At 36.4% G+C, this 17,341-nt stretch overlaps 1 protein-coding gene across 1 annotated transcript; it reads right to left on the bottom strand.

Annotated features, from left to right (window-relative positions):
- Nucleotides 1–718: 718 nt before the first annotated feature.
- LOC121428052 lies at nucleotides 719–16,671 on the bottom strand. Its single transcript, XM_041624624.1, has 2 exons — nucleotides 16,335–16,671; nucleotides 719–2,777 (listed from the first exon to the last, which is right to left on the bottom strand). The coding sequence occupies exons 1-2, from the start codon at nucleotides 16,348–16,350 to the stop codon at nucleotides 1,306–1,308; spliced, it is 1,488 nt and encodes a 495-aa protein (XP_041480558.1). The 5' UTR covers nucleotides 16,351–16,671; the 3' UTR covers nucleotides 719–1,305.
- Between the last annotated feature and the right edge of the window lie 670 nt (nucleotides 16,672–17,341).

Raw genomic sequence — 17,341 nt, 5'->3', positions numbered from 1 at the left:
CACCAACGAAACTCGCTTCAAACGAACGTTGGCACGTCATTGAAAATAGCTATGATCAGTCTGGAATCGGTAACGCTGGTATGACTAGGACATTAATTCTATAAGGACAAATAATATATCAATTATAATAAGCAACAATGGATGAAGGAGGATGGAGGGAGAAAATGTAGTGAGGACACAGAGGGGAAAGAGAAGGAAAAGAGTAAGGGGTAGGAGGAGTAAGATGGGAATGGAAAAATAATGGGGAGGAGAGAGAGAGAGAGAGAGAGGGGGGGGTCAAGACAGTCGCAACGATAATCTTATGGCAAAACAATTTCGAATGAAGGATAAATTCTCAAAATTCTCTCAATAATACTTAGAGATATAGCGAAATCAATTTAGGCCAAACAATGTGAATGGCAGTAATGGCAGACTTTCAGAAAGTCGTACAGATTAAATGGCCCGTATTCTGAAGTCAGGTTTAACTTACATGTAGACCATGGTCTAACTCTGTGCTAAAATTATGGGAAGTCAAAAGTGTCAAAAAAATTATTAAGTTGTATGTTTCTTATGGTTGCTGTGCTCTTTCCTGATTCATCAATGGTGAAGACAATCATCTATTTATACTTCCCAGACAATTATGAATGATTTGATAGCCAAATGAGTTGAAATATGATATCTCTTTTGTTAGTGATTTATGTAACAATTGGCTATACATACTTAAACCACAACTTTAAACCTGAGTTTAAGTTAAACCTGACTTCAGAATACGGGCCATTTAATTTATTTAGTCCGACGAGATCTATTACATATATCTAGGTCTAGCAATGTTTAAATTAGCCTTCAGATTCAGAATAACTGAATGTACTGTTCATACCTAAAACTAGTATTTACAACAAGAAATAACCCAAGATCATCACGAACATAATGAAGGTAGAATATATGTTGATGCAAAATAGGTATTCTGATAGTTAGATTTTTTAATTTGAAAGTTTTATGGGGGGGGGGTTATATAGAGGCGGATCTAGCCGGATTACTCACAGAAGTTTAGAGGGGATCTACTATTGTGTACAAATAGTACGAGCCCTAATATGACGTTGCACCCAATTCGGCAGGATCCACCTCCAAACGTGCAGATATTTACTAGAGCGTCAGTGTCGGTGACAACATAATTGTAACGTTTCACAAAAACGCACTGATCAATAAGTTCGCTGACGTCATATCAAAATGTACTAGGACTAAATCCTTGCATCACAATTAGCTTGTTGGCAAAACGTTGACATGTATAAACAGTTTTCGAATTTTACGTTAAGGACCCACGCCATATCAATCATAATTATCCTTCTCTGATCGGTCCGTTGACTGAATGAAGGATTCTGTTTTATCGAGAAAGTTTTTAATCTTCAGTTGTAGATCTTCGTTCTCCCCTCTCTTGCACCTCGGCGAGCTTGGGAGACTCTTGTTTGGCATCTGCCTTGATCTTAGGAGCAACCTCTGATTCAGAGCTACTGTGGACACCAAGACATCTGGGGAGGAGTTCCGGCGATTGTCTAAGTTTCTGAATGTCGCCGGCTTAACCGCCAGCGATTTCCGCCTCGCCATGCGTAACGATCGTTCGGTTTTTTGGTGGAAAGGAATGACTATGGACACATCTTCGATATGATTTCCATCCTCGTCGTCGTTTTCGTTATCGTCATCATTGTCCTTGTCTGTTCGTCTTTCGCTCCTAGTCTGAACTCTGATGATGGGCAAGAATTCTGGAGCTAAGACTGATAGACTGCGCGAAATGGGTGGCGTTGTAGAAGGCTTTGAAGGATTGTTGTTGGCCGAGTTAATAGCGTCTATCTCGTAATTTGACGGAGAACCATAAAATACATCATTATCACTATCATCAGAAGTGCCTTTGGATAACTGTCTCAAAGAAAGCCTGCGACCCTGATCCTCGAAGCTTACGCAGGATCGTCGTTCATCACCTTGATCTCGTTGACTTGAGATGGATTCCAGATCATTCCTCGAACTAGAGAGTGATCTTGAGCCTCCGTAGTTCCCCTCATCTACATCCACTTGTAATATTTGGTGTGAGTTTCGACGGCTCTCACGACCCGTCCTCTGGGTTGAGTGGGGTCGGACAAAATCATCATTCTCCTCTATGGCTTCACTTGAAGGAAATCTACCCAGATTAGATTTTAAGACATTGAATCGTTCGATGGACTGTGTCAAGGCGTCATTAGCACTGTAACGTCGTCGTGTGTTATACTTGGGAGTTGCAGGGTTCGACTTCAAGCGTGGCAAATGAAAGTCCTGCATCGATGACCTTGACGTCAAGGAATTTTCGTCGTGTTCCGGACTCTCTCCACTCGAAGATGATTCCTCCCACACGTGAACTCGTTGCTGGCTCGGAATCATCCGCGGTGACCTGTCTCCTGACGGTGGTGTAGGGACACGAAGACCTCCAGTGGCCACCGTTGATCCTGGCCTTTCGGATGGACCAAGCCTCGGGGTGGATGTCTGGATGTTCTGCAGGAGCTCTAGCATGTTCTCGGTCTTACGTCGGATGTCTTTTACAGATCGTTTCTCCCTCAGGTCCAGTTTCCCCAGCTTGGATTCAAGAAGTACCTGGTGACCGTGGTTCATCACACGGGCCTGTTCCTGTCGCCGGTCCAGTTCCGTAGCGGTGAGACCTCTGGACCAGATTGGACGATGTTTCTCCATAGTGGTGAACCTGTCCGCAACACGAGGGGTAGGAGACGAATCCCTTTCCTTATATCGAGCAAGAGCGGGTGGGGTTGGTCGCAGACCTTAACAAAAGATGAGATGATTACAGAACGTTAATGTTTTAGGAGAGTCAAAGCATATATTTTCCAACCTTTTTCTGTATATGGAAGAACGATTTTGTTTCGTGACTTTACGCAACATTATTGATTACGATATTCTTTATTCTTTCGTTAATTTCATTAATAAATAAATGTTTCTGTTGATAATTATCATCTCTATATTGACCATTTAAAAGTGTGTACACAATCATTTATAGTCATCAATATATATTTATACATAAAACAGAACAGCCAAACTTATTTGTAGAGCAAATATATACAATAATTATTTCAATATTGTGTCTGCTTCCCCTCTTATTCATAAAAGCAAAGTAAACAGACAAATACAAAAGAACAATCTTATCGGTAAACATATTAACACCTTGATAATGAAGTAATTCACACCTCTAATACAAATTACGTGAAGGAATTGGAAGCAGTCGTTGCTGTCATAATTGGCTATATTCATAATATTGACAAGTCGAAAAGGCAAATAAAGTGGCTAGCTACAAAGTGACAAGTCATCGTTTTAAAATAAAAGAAAATGAAAAATAAACAAAATACAACCAAAGATGACCATATATGTAAGTACTGTAGTTGTCAATATCTATTTAATGGCGTAATGAGCCCAAAATTTTGAATGGCCATATACGGCGGATGGAGCAATGCGAGCGGGCGGGTTAAATTACTGTCGATATTTTTAAATATAAATCTCATTAAAAAAAAAAAGATTTTAACATGATATAAGAAAAATAATTTACTCTACAGATTTCTCTCTTTTTTTTTTTGGGGGGGGGGGGGGTTGATGGCCACAAGCCCCAATATGGGAGATTTATCATCAAAGTTGTCAGCACTGACAAAATGGTCAGTCCTGACTATTGAGTCAAATCCTTGATTTTGATTGGCTAAGAAGCACTGGCCTCTGACTGTCACTGTGGTAACTGTCGGAGGACAACTTGTCAGTGCTGACAACTTTCATACAACGGACCCCCGTACGCCAGTATCTCTATTCTAACTTGACAAATGCCTGATTAAAAGAGCAAACGGTGTAATTTTTATTCCAATGTTAAGTTCGTTCAGGCGTTGAATTGACGTTAGACACGCCCTTTCGTCATCTAGGCTATGGCACAATGGGCAAAAAGATTTTTTTGGGGGGAGGACAGATAGTGGCATACGGGGCATTATTTCTCCAAAGCTACGAGCGAATGAAGTGAGCAAACAGAATTCCAACCTGTTTAATAACTTCCTCTTTTCATTTTCTTTTCATTTTTTGTCCTTTTTTCCTTGGTCCCGCAACTCGGGAAAGGGATGGGGCATTGCCCCCAACTACCCCTCACATAATTATGTACACATAACCTATATATTTGTCAATAAAGGAGAAATCATTCCAAGAGGCTGATGTTACGGTATGTTTGGTATGGTTTTATTTAATGATAATAGCAGCCCGTGGGCTGAATTTCATTCAGTTTACAAGTGAAAAATCATAATACAGAGTAATACAATACACAAATGTAATACAATACTGCACAGTCATACGATAAATAATGAAATAGGATTATGACAGACAACTGAGGAGAAAAAGGGGCGAAAAGATTAAGGGAAATGGACAGAGTGCAATAAAGACGACAGAGTGTACCGCTCAGATGCTTTACTCGATTCTGAACTATACTAGAATATATACTCTTAAAAAAGGTGCATATGGTCTGGTTATCAAATCATCGCAGGATAAAATAATTGTAAAAGGTGATCATATTTACGCAGAAGTTATACTGCACAATACAAAGTACTGTACATCATGAGCGGAACGGTAGCTATCTTGAAACTACTTATAACTTTTGACAGATTTTCGCCAACTGCCATTCGTATATCTTTTTTAATGTTTCTTTTAATGAATTCTGAACAATGTGACGTTAGAGTGAACTTAGTTTACATTTTATTATACTCTCAGAATTTTTTAAAATCAAATTCAAAGTTGGGTAAAATATTTATGAACCGACGAACTGTTGGTTAAAAAAATCCAAATTGATTTTAATTTATTTTTTTGTTTATACCAACATGAAGGTTGGTTAAAGTATATTCGAGAGTGTGTAATATAACCGAATACGGCAGTTGTGGAAACCAGTTCTACACCCAACTAATAATGATGCTCTGTGTCAATAAAAATAACTACTTAGAAAATAATACATTATTAACTCCATGAACTCTATGCTAATTGCATCCGTATAGTAATAGACCCATTCTCAGTCGTATGCTATGCTCCGATTAATCTAAATTTAACCCAGGTAGCAGGAATATCTTAAGGTCATCATATACTGTCATCTTACAAATATTGATTTTAGAATTACTAAGCGATAAAAAGTAATTGAATTGCAACCAATTTTCTTTTCAAGTGGGCCACCCGTTACTTGCAGCGCCATAAAGCAATTAATTTCTAATTAAACTCCAAAGTACAGCGCGTGTCATTCAAGTCAAATTATATTGCAGAAGATTATTAAGCAGCTAAGATTAATTAATCATGATCTAAATACTGATTGTAATTAGAAGTGGGTAATTATAGACTCTTCGAGAAGATACTAATTGCTCAAAGTTTGAAAATAAAATGTTTTCGAATCCGCACGAAGAAAAATCAAATGCGCTTTGCTAATTGATGTTGGGTTTCATATATTTTGCTAAAACACGAGAAAATTCCTAGATTGCAAAAAGAAATCAATAAAGGCGATTCCATTGAATTCTTCGAATTGGAAAATAATCAAATTTTCATCACTATTCCATACAAATTAACGGTCTCTAAGTTGCCGATAGGCCCATCTGCATCTAAGCGCTTTACAACTTGATGGTAATGATAATGATGATAGTAATAATCTGATAATGATGGCGATGATAATGATCACGATGATGAGGAGGATGATGTTCGTGATGATGAACGCGATGAAGATGATGGTGATGATGACGACGACGACGATGGACAATATTTGTATAGGCCCTTAAACTCATAATACATTTGCAAATATAAAAAAACCTCATTCATAAGTGATGTAGATGTAATTTCATATGTATAATTCACACTTGGCTGAAATCCTTTCTCTTGTCCTTAAATATGTTAAAGGTCAGCTATTGATTCTTGTGTAAATCGTGCTATAGTTATGGTTGGCTCAATATCATTCGCCCCTTTATGTTTTTATTTTGTTTTTAATACACATGTGCAAAGTTTTGACCAATAATGCCTTTAACATTTCTATTCATTCATTGATATTGGATAAAGGATTAAATGCCTTTCTCGAGGGCGTCTAGGGCCTTTTACGGGAAGAATAACGATGACTTAATCGATTTGAGTGATTCACTAATTATTCACTGGTTGAACTGCTCTATGAGTATAGGTATCCAAATCTAACAACCCCTACAATGTCTTTTAGTGTCATATTTCTTGTAAGTTTGTACAATATATCCTTGAACTCAGCTCTTAAGAAACCGTTTGTTCTAAGCTAGATCCTAGCAGACATTTTTTGAATGATTTTGAATAACGATTGTATTTCAATTAGACCTCTCTATCTATCCTGTTACAGATTTGCACAGGGGCGGTAATCAGGGGGGGGGGTGGTGGGGCACAGTGCACCCCACTTTGTGAAGCACTCAGTGAAAAGGTGCACTTTTTATGCAATAAAAATGTCCTTCAAGAACGTGTACTGTGCCCCTTTCACCGGGGGGGGGGGGCTGTTTTAGGTGTTACCAAGTGCCCTTTCTCGTATAAGTGCAATTTTTTAAAACCAAAAATGCCCCCCTCGAACGTGTTCTGTGCCCCTTCCTCCTGAGAAGGACCCGTTTTATGTGTTATCAAGTGCCTTCCTGCAAATACCTTTTCTGGTATCAGAGCCTCTATTTACCAAAGAAAATCATCCCTTATACGAACAAGTTCTGTTTCCCTTTTCCCCGAGGACCCGTTTTATGTGGAAGAGCCGTGGTGTAGTGGTTCTGACTCTTGCCTTGTAAAGAGTCGTGTGTTCGAATCCCACCCCGGTCTAGCGTCCTTTGGCAAGGCTTTAATCCACAGTTTGCCACTCTCGACCCAGGTGCTAAATGGGTACCCGGGTAGGATGCGAAAGATATTGTATGTTTGATTTTGCCAGTGCCATAATGAGGCTGCGATGAATGCAAGGAATGCTCCCCAGGGAGTGGAAATTGTGCACTTGTGCGGGATTGACATTAATCCAATAATCAGGTAATAATTATGCTGTAACGCGCTCTGAGCCATTCTGGGAAAAGCGCTTTATAAAAATTGACTATTATTATCATTTATGTGTCAATGAGTGCTCCTTTGAAACAAGAAAACAATATTTTCATTTTTATATGTTTCTTAATATGACGGAAGAAAAACTTATAAGAATAATCCAACGTGCCTTACGTTTCATGAGTCATGTTAGAGGGTAGACAAACAGTAGCTCTTGCCCCCTTCCCCCGAAAAAATCACCACCAAGGAAAAAAATGAAAGAGAGGTATATGATATAATTTTCTGAATATTATGTCCATATCTATCACAAATTTGGATTTTCGTTGTAAAAGTGACAACATTTTTGCTCGCTCGTAGCTGATTTTAAAATACGACACATCTAGCCTCCACAAAATATTTTGCTCATTACACCACTATAGATAAGTAATTTCTTCTTAGTATTAAGATAGTGCCCTTTTTCAAGTGCCCCTCAACAAAGTAAGACATGAGATTTCCATTAATTGATTTAGTATCGATACTACTTCTTGTGTATACGGGTCAATGTGTATTATCCTATGCAACTATATTGATGTCAAAATTGATATAAAAATAGCGATGCGTTCGAACAATTTTGATGAAGACTCAATAATTCCCCTTAACTTCGGATTAAACAAAATATAGCATAAAATATCGTCACGTACGCCGTCCTTTTAGATGATGAGATATGACTGGGGTTCAACAAGTTCGAGTCTGCTTATTTTTGAAATGATTTTTGCCCCGAGGCATGGAAATCTACCCTCATGTTTCAATATGTAATGCTTATATCCGAATGATATTGTGTACTTGATGAACAAACATGTTTCATGCAACACGCAGTAGTGTAAAATACCACGAACAAAACTATACGATAATAAATCGCTGCAACATTATATATATATATATATAAACTGAAATGAGATAACCGTAGACCAAATCAGGGGTATGATAAGTTTGGACATACTTATAATGAATTTGAATTTTCTTGCTTTAATCGTTACCCCCTCCCCCAATTATTACGACTAATAGAAAAGGAGAAAAAGGAAGGAAAAGGATGGAATATTATCTTCGAAATCATATGTCAATATCTATCAAAATATAGAGTCTGTTATTGCAAAGGTCAAATGTTTTTGCTTTTAGAATGAAACCCAAGTATAAGAACAATGTACTTGACCAACATTAATGTAATATGTAGTTTGTTACACAGTTTTTTCGACGTTTGATTGCTACTAATAAAATATTATTTCAGAATTCTAAAGAAACATTATGATTCGAATGAAGAAAATTCAAACCGAAATACTTATGTAACTAACGATTTACATCCCCATTAATCACTGGCGTAAATCTTGTCTGTCTGAGCAGTGGAGGGGGGGGGGGTGATAGCAAAATATTGACCTGAAAATTCAAAATTTTCGGGGAACTCCATAACAAGGGCTATGTATACGGGGGTATATAACCGTGTACATACCCTGCAAATACGGTGTTTAAAATTGTAAGCACGTCATTTAAGACCGTCCCTCTAACAGCTATCGTCTCAACTTTTAAAACAAGTTGTTTAAAGAGTTTAAACAAGTACAAAAAAACGTTTAAACAACTTGTTTTTAGAGTGACAGGCTTCAACAATGTGCTATTTTTTTTTACTGTGTAATACACTATCATCTCAATTAAAGGCCAACGATTTCTTTTCAGTGGCTGTATTGCGATGGACCTGTTTTGATATATGAATTGCAGTTTGTATCAATGTGCGAGTGAGCGAATAATGAACTGATACATTCATCACTCATGCATATATTGTGATATGCATTATGTTTAAACCTAAAAGAGCCGGGTTATTTGGATTCCTCTCACAGCTGGAGGGGGATTCCGCCCCCCCCCCCCCCCGAGATCTCGGCCTTCGATCGAGCGAGTGCCGCGAAAATTTGCACGGTGTCAATGTGCGATAAAATATACAAAGCTATATGGTCAATTTTTTGTGAAAGAATAAGATTTTTCATTAATAAATTAATTATGCTAGTTTATGCATGAAATAAAATATTTGCTCTAATCAACTTTCATACGGCCCCAAAACTGCTAATTTTTTAATTCACAAATTCTTTATAGGATCCCTATCAAATGTACTTCAAAAAAAATTATGTCGTCTTTTTTCTTATGTATTTTTTAAAATTTCTTATGTGTTTTTAAAAATTTCTTATGTATTTCTATGATTTTCGACTTTTTGTTTTTAATGATTTTTCGATGGAAATTGTAGCAGACTTGCTTCTGATAATAAAAAAATAATGAAGTTTAATCAGTAAAAGTAGAAATAATGATACATTTATGAATTTCGGCTAAATATACAATTTGCATTGGACTTGTACACGAAGTCGCGCTTTTGAGCAGTTTTGTTCCTGACATGCACTTACATAATGTTGCGTAATTTCGTTTCCGCGTACCCGGGCATCGCAAATATGGTCTCAAAAGTTGTGCAAGATTTGGAAATAAAAAGTCAGCGAGCGGCGCGGTTGGAAAATGTCGCGCGGCGGATTTATCGTGAAAAATGTAGGGGAGGGGGGCCAAAATATACAATTTGCATTGGACTTGTACACGAAGTCGCGCTTTTGAGCAGTTTTGTTCCTGACATGCACTTACATAATGTTGCGTAATTTCGTTTCCGCGTACCCGGGCATCGCAAATATGGTCTCAAAAGTTGTGCAAGATTTGGAAATAAAAAGTCAGCGAGCGGCGCGGTTGGAAAATGTCGCGCGGCGGATTTATCGTGAAAAATGTAGGGGAGGGGGCCCGGACCTTGTACAATGAGCATGAAGTAAAGAACATCAGCGATATCTTATAGCCAAGTCCATATTAATTCGACTAAATAGATACAAATCAAACAAGCATAATGTTGAAATCATATATAATTATCTAAAATTCTAATTCGGGTGATGTCAAACACGAACCTATGACATTTTAAGGTGTCGCTTGATTTCACAAAATGGTTATGGGTCGTATGCAAATGAGGGGCCCGATGACAACACACATTCACCATTTATTTTTTCCCTTATACATGAAAAATTCTGTACAGTGTAAATAATTATTTTACTTCACCTTGAATATGTTTATTAAGTAAAATTATTGTAACTTCAATAATTCGAATTTCTCGAATATCAAATCTACAAAATATGTAAAATATGATATTGCACACAAATAAAATGATAAAAGGATAACCTACTTCTTGTGACAACATGGACTTCTCACCTATGGCATGTATAAAACTGTTTTATCAACGTGAAATCAATTTAATTTTTAAAATGTCACAACTTTAAAAACTTTATGAACTTAAATCAAGCAATTTTGGTGAATTTTCAGTGCTGTCAGTCAGCTTGTTGATGGGGCGGATTCGGCTTTTAATGTAAGAGTAAATGAATGGAAAGCACAGAAAGCAAGTAGTAAATTGAAGATTCTTTCCTCCAGTAATATATAATTTTATATTTCATTTTATTGAAATGAAAGATGACCTAGGAAAAAATATGCACACATCTACAGCTATATAGCGTAACCTTTCCTTATGAAAAAGGCAATTTTCTACACAATTTAAATCTGAAAAAAAAGAAACACATAATATGTGCCAAAATGACTCAATCATGAAGGGTTTATAATATTCAGCATGGGTCACTCTCAGTCACTTTAAAAAGTAATACGATTCTGGTTAACTTGTTGAATATCATTAATTTTCCCAATACAATAAATGTGAATTTTGTGTTGTCTAATACATTGATTAACTCCATTCGAATACATAAGTTTGGTGATGTCTCCTGGCCGTGCCACCCGTGACAGTCAGAGTCTGTAATGAACGATTTATAATAATTTTTCTGTTAACTTTGAGTTAACCTTACCTTTTCGATCATCAAGATGATCAACTAATTCATGCCGGCCCCTCATGATCTTCTTGATGGTGATTAATATATGATATAAATACTGCGGCAAAGTTTTACTCGACCTAGCGCCTTTTGATTATACTGACTCTCTGGTTGATCGCCATCGACGTTCGTATCTGAGTTGAAACTTTACGACACGGACGGATCACCTATTATGCTTCGAGCTCGTCAGCGTTCCGCTAAAGGTGCCGATGAGAAGTGATCGTTTCATAACGGGCCGCCTCGTCAAAAGGTTATGGTTACAAAACTAAGTCAATTCAATACGGTGAAGCGACTTCCAATATCTCGTAAAAGCTTAACATCCACATGAATACTTTTTTTTTTTTTGGGGGGGGGGGGTCACCAAATATAATTTATAAAATAGCTATGATGAAGAGGCGAAAGGACCCCTACATGGGGCCATATTTTTCTCAAATACATTATTGGAGCAATAGTAACACGGCCAAGACCTCGATCATTTCGATACTCTTCATCCTTCTATATCGAGAGGTGCCGTGGCCGAGTGGTCTATACATGGAAAGTCCTGGGTTCGATCCCCGGCCGCGGCACCTATATGCCCGTGAGCAAGGCACTTAATCTACAATGCTCTTTTATCCTGCTTTCAAATAAATGGAAATGCTATATGCATTATTGGTAACTAGGTGTGCACTTGTTTTTAAAATAATAATAATATCTTTCAATGTTCTCTATATTATTTCTTCTTCACCTTTTTTTGTACTTTCTGAAAAATTAAACGGGTTGTGGTTCCTCTTTTGTGCCATCCTTAAACAAATGTGGCTCACAAAGGGCCTACTGTTCAAATCAAAAAGGCGTGTAATCTAAAAATGTCATACTGTGGAGGTCACCGATGAACACTATTTTTGTTGGTTAACGCCATATAATGTTTGCATTTAAATCAAGAGGTATTTATTGTAATAAAGAGGTACAAGACAATCGTTGGTTGGTTCGTCGCGTTCTGAATGCAACAATTAGTTTATAACCGTTTCATACATCCCCTCTCCCCTATGCATACCCCTTTTCTTTTCCTTCTGCTTTTCAACTTACTTTTCAGGAGTTCTTTTTAACACGGGGATCACAATTCTCCTTCTCCCGCAGGGCAAGTGATTTGAGGTTCTAAAAACGCAGATATAGAGTGCATTTTCGCTATAAATCTAAAAATAGGATTTATGATCAATTTCCTTAATTGACTTCTATTTAGCAGTTTGCTTTGTATGAGAACGTAGTGTAAAAATAGAAACACGCGAATTTTATTGCTTTGCTCTTAATATCACACTTTAACAATGCCAATTAAAGGAAACAGACAGAGGGGGTAGCTAATTTGGGGACAGAAAGAGAAGATATAATTTAAGAATGAAAACTTACAGGACTAAAGTAAAGTGGGAGAGGAGGAAATAGAAGAAATAAAAGTGAACAAGAGATCGAGAGGAATAATAGGAGGAGAGAGAAAATGATTGGATAGAGAAGGGAGAGAACAGAGAAGGAAAGGAAGACAGGAAGAAAGAAAGGATGAAGGAAGAAAGGAAGGATAGAAAAAAAGAAAGAAAAAGAGAGGGAATGATAGAAAGAAAGAACGAAAGAAACAAAGAGAGAGGGGTCGAGAGAAAAAAACAGTTGTCCATTGTGTGTCACTGGGTCAACATAAATATCCCGACTGCTTCAGTTGGAAGTTTGTTTTAGAGATATCAAATGCTATGGTATCATATCAATATTAGATTAGTTTGATCCAAAACAAAACCGTCGCACTAAAGGTTATCTAACATTCCTTTTATGGAGATGCTCCATGGGAGAGATTCGTAGCATTTAAGCTATATTTAATAGCTACATGACCTGCCATCAAGGGGAGGACGGGGCGCTATTTGGGGAGAGGGAGGGGCATGGGGGGCGCTGGAAATCATTTCCCCTTTTCAAATTATGACTTTCGTAGTTTCGTATCATATTTCTGTTTTTCGTTGTCGATCGTTTCTTCTCTCTAAGATTTCTTGTTTCTCCTCCTTTCTTCCTACTTTATCTTCTATCAATATATTTCCCATCTTCTTTTCTTATTGTAATTTATTCTTCCCTTTTCTCTTCTTGTTCTTGTTAAAATTGATCTTATTCTTCTTGTTTTTCTTGCTCTTCATCTTTTTCTTCCCCTTTCCTCTTATTTTCTTTCTTCTTTCTTTCTTTCTTTCTTCTTTCTTTCTTTCTTTCTTTCTTTCTTTCTCCACTTTTCTTCCTACTTTATATTCTATCAATATATTTCCCATTTTCTTTTCTTATTGTAATTTATTCTTCCCTTTTCTCTTCTTGTTCTTGTTAAAATTGATCTTATTCTTCTTGTTTTTTCTTGCTCTTCATCTTTTTCTTCCCCTTTCCTCTTATTTTCTTTCTTCTTTCTTTCTTTCTTTCTTTCTTTCTTTCTCTCTCTCTCTTTTTTTCTTTATTTCTTCTTTTTTTTTTACTTCTTCTTCTTCTTCTCCTCCTCCTTCTTCTCTGCTTATTTTCTTCAATTTTGCTCGTCGAAATGTAAGCTCGAGCCGTTTCACAAATTCCGAAGACATTCTTGCACATGATTTTAGTTTTACGGATAAAAAACCTATCCAATCTTTACTAACACGTCACTAATCTATAGACCTATTTTATATTTAGATTTCGAATATTTAATAGGTCTGAAAAATTTATCGGTACGAAGTAAAGGAATACTGTAAAAATACAGTATTATAGACTTGAAGCTACTTCACTTCTTGTCTTTTGACAAAGAATAATGAATAACGCCTCGACACGGTGTTCATTTTATTTGTTTGAATATTATGATTATACAAGTAGTAAAGAGTCGAGTGCGTCGCGTCGGCAAACTCAATTTCAATATTCAACACGAATGTCATAATCACAAGTAGAAATTAATCAAATATTAAAAAAATGATCATCACAGTGTCAATGCTTGATTCATAATCAGATCTAAATGAAGGTACATTCAGTTCTTATAAAAGGTACATATTTGTTTTACCTCGTAGGGGAGCGAGTACGTTTGGAGTGTAACCTTCATACAGCAACAATCGTGACAGTGAATATACAGTGCGTATCAAAAAAAGTTTACACTTTGAAAAAAATCCTGTAAAATTATGCATTTGCAATATCCTGAAGATTTTTCCACATTTTAACATTTATACAGGTCCATTAAAGCAAATGACGATATAACTGTCGAAAAATATTTCCGCTTGAGTGAGCACCACTTACTTTTGAAAAGTTAGTGAAAAATTATTTGCGCAGAATTTTGAAATAGTTATGCGAATAAAAGTAGACCTTGATCATAAAGAACACATGGAATTTAGCTAGTAAAATTGATTTGAAGATATCTTCTACCTTGTTTGACTTGTTTCCTTGCCCAAAACACTTCGAAGAGTGCATTTCGCCCCACCCCACTCCCCCACACACCGAGGCCATCGTGACGATATTTGCTTTACACTGAGCTGTGATTTACATGGAATGGCTTAAGCTTGATTTACATTTTGTTAATCATTGCTAAGCTGGGGAAAAGTTTGGAGAAACAAGTATTAAATGGAAAATGAAATGTAAACCCACTTTCAATGATAAAAATTTAGTGAAAAAATGCAGGATATGTCTGAAATAAACTTTTGTTCAGATTCAGTTATGTCCTCAGATCCAGCTGGCACAATAGGGTAAAGGTTGTGCTTAATAAGTGTTGAAATTTCAATTTGGGTGGCAAAATTGTTACAAAATGCTTGAATGTATCCGTTTTATTTCAAATAACTAAAAGTGAAAGGGGAATGTAAGATAAATCTTTCGCAGGGTAAGTTTGATTTCGCCCTTTCCCTTTGACACAGCGTGAAAAGGAGCATTTCTGCGCAAACAGATTTCTGAAAGCTTTACAGAAATGGACAGTGCTCACTCAATTGTAACATAACAAAACTTTTACTTTCATTGGATAGATGAGACCCAAACCAAAAATTATATGTGAAAAAATTACCCACATGTTGTATATTTTTTAATTGCCAGGGCTTTTCCAAAGTGTAAACTTTTTTTTGATACACACTGTATAGGCTAAACAATTTCAAATAGATACGATTTCATTAATTTCAACATCTGTGCATGACAAGTTCCTATAGAAATTTTCTATATTCCTTTCTTTTTTCTCTCTCTATATGATAATCCTTTATTACTCCTTTAATGTATTCAATTTGTGCCTAAAATATACTTATTTCAGTTTTTTTAGATTTTTAAATCATAAACATGATAATTATGCTGGTTGCATGCATTATGCAGCAGTTCGGTTGGAGAAAAGTATTCCCCATTCGCATTCCTTTTATCACGTTAATATATGCAACTAATATTAATTTTGGTTGGCTAGGAACTTATAAAACAGTTTTCTTTCGTGAATTTAAAGTGACATCAAAGTGAGTTTGAAATACCAATCATTCGCAGTCAAATGTATTGTCTGAAAATGACAAAAATACCACTATACTGAACGTAGTTGATATAATAAAAACAATCTTTTTTCCCCCCAGATATTATTAGTCATATTCATCAATATGGATTCGATGAGCATGATGAAACTACTAGTAACACGTCAAAATAAATGTTTGCAGCGCGGCGCCAGATTATTTTTTTTTCTAAGTAGCATTGCTATCTTTTTCATTGAAATCATTATTATTATCATAATTGCTATTATTATTACCATTATTATTTTTATCATTATCATCATCATCATCATAATCGTCATCATTGTCGTCGTTCTTCTCGTTAGGGGAAAATGAGATTGTCTATTCAAGCAGAGCAGATGATTACATTTGACATTGGATGTTACATGATTCAAAACTTCTAAAATTTGCAAATCAATTGGAGTTTAACAGTTCGTATGATTCTCTCAATAATATGTTTTTATGTTAAACCCCGAGTAAAGTCTCATTTTGAAAGTGAGGCCTGAGGGTAGCAATCGGAACTTTTTAGAATATTTTTTTTTTCTGATTATTTTTATTTTGGTATAATTTTTATTTTGCTTATTGATTGTTTTTGCTTTGATAGAAATTATCACCATTTTTGACGACCTTCCGTGTCCACCATTAGTAGGAATGATTGATGTTAAATCCACAGATGATAGCTCTCTGACACCCCCCAAATCGTGGAACTTATACAGGGCAATTGATAGCCTGATACCTGAAAGCATTGAAATATCCTTTGAAATAATGTTTTCATTCTAAAAAATTGCCATGAGCGCCATAAAACTATCATGAAAGACTTCCGTTTTATATTTTACATAGACGCGTCGGGGATCGTATGTGTAATGTTAACAAGGGCTGCAAAATAATCAGTTATATAATTTCCAATGTTGCGAATTAATTGAATGCACTAAAATCATTAAAATAAAGTCCTGAAAAAATATATACTTACTTTGTTGGGTTTTCATTCCGTATGTTTATAAACATCAAATATCCATCTTCACGGGTTAAATCCGAAAGAAGACAACATTCCCATGGCGATAGACAGATCGAGATGCACATATTCTTAAGCAAAACTCAGATAAATTCCATTTCCGCGATCAGGGATGAATATTACTACCTGACATAAATTTATGAAATAATGAAGAAGAGCTGTCTTTCAAAGTCAAGTTCGAATTAGATTCGCCCACTTTTCTGAGCTAAGCAGTTTCTTGGAACACCCCCGCGCAGTCCGCATGGCCATCGCGATAGAAAAAGGGTAAACACAGAGCTTTCAAAGCCCTTATTCTTTTTTTTCCCATGTAACGAAGTGAAGCAAAACAATGCTTATGAAAGACCTCGCGCGAATTAACACGATTACGCTAAATCGCACAAGAACAGTCCATTGAGTATAAATATAATTGCTTGCGGGCCATTTTCTAAGTATAGATTTTCTGTAAATAAAGCGTCCCTTTCTATTGTGCTCGCCCTCATTTTAAAACCGACTCGGCAGGACATGAAATCAAGTCAGGCATGGGATTAGTTGTTTAATAGCCAGACAATACAGGATAGCCACTCTCGTGATTTGAATATTTCAACGATCGAGGAGTCCTCAAAGACAATCAGACGACTTATCGGGAGGGGCGGGGGGGGGGGGGGGGCTCTGCATGGATATATATAGGAGCTAAGGTGTGGGAGTTTACATGTTTCAAAGTGTGAACTTTTTTATACGCACTGTGTATATTTAGATGAAACCATAATTCATATTTCTCTGTTTTCATGCTTTAACCCCTGTTACACCCACAAATGTAATAATCGCCCACAAATGTAATAACGCCCACAAATGTAATAACACTTTACCCACAAATGTAATAACGCCCACAAATGTAATAACACTTTACCCACAAATGTAATAATTTTTGATCGCCCACAAATGTAATAACACTTTACCCACAAATGTAATAACGCCCACAAATGTAA

This window comes from Lytechinus variegatus, chromosome 14, assembly GCF_018143015.1.
Source record: "Lytechinus variegatus isolate NC3 chromosome 14, Lvar_3.0, whole genome shotgun sequence".
Classification (NCBI taxonomy): Eukaryota; Metazoa; Echinodermata; class Echinoidea; order Temnopleuroida; family Toxopneustidae; genus Lytechinus; species Lytechinus variegatus.
Note: the sequence above shows the minus strand (reverse complement) of the source record. Positions and strands in the feature narration are given on the sequence as shown.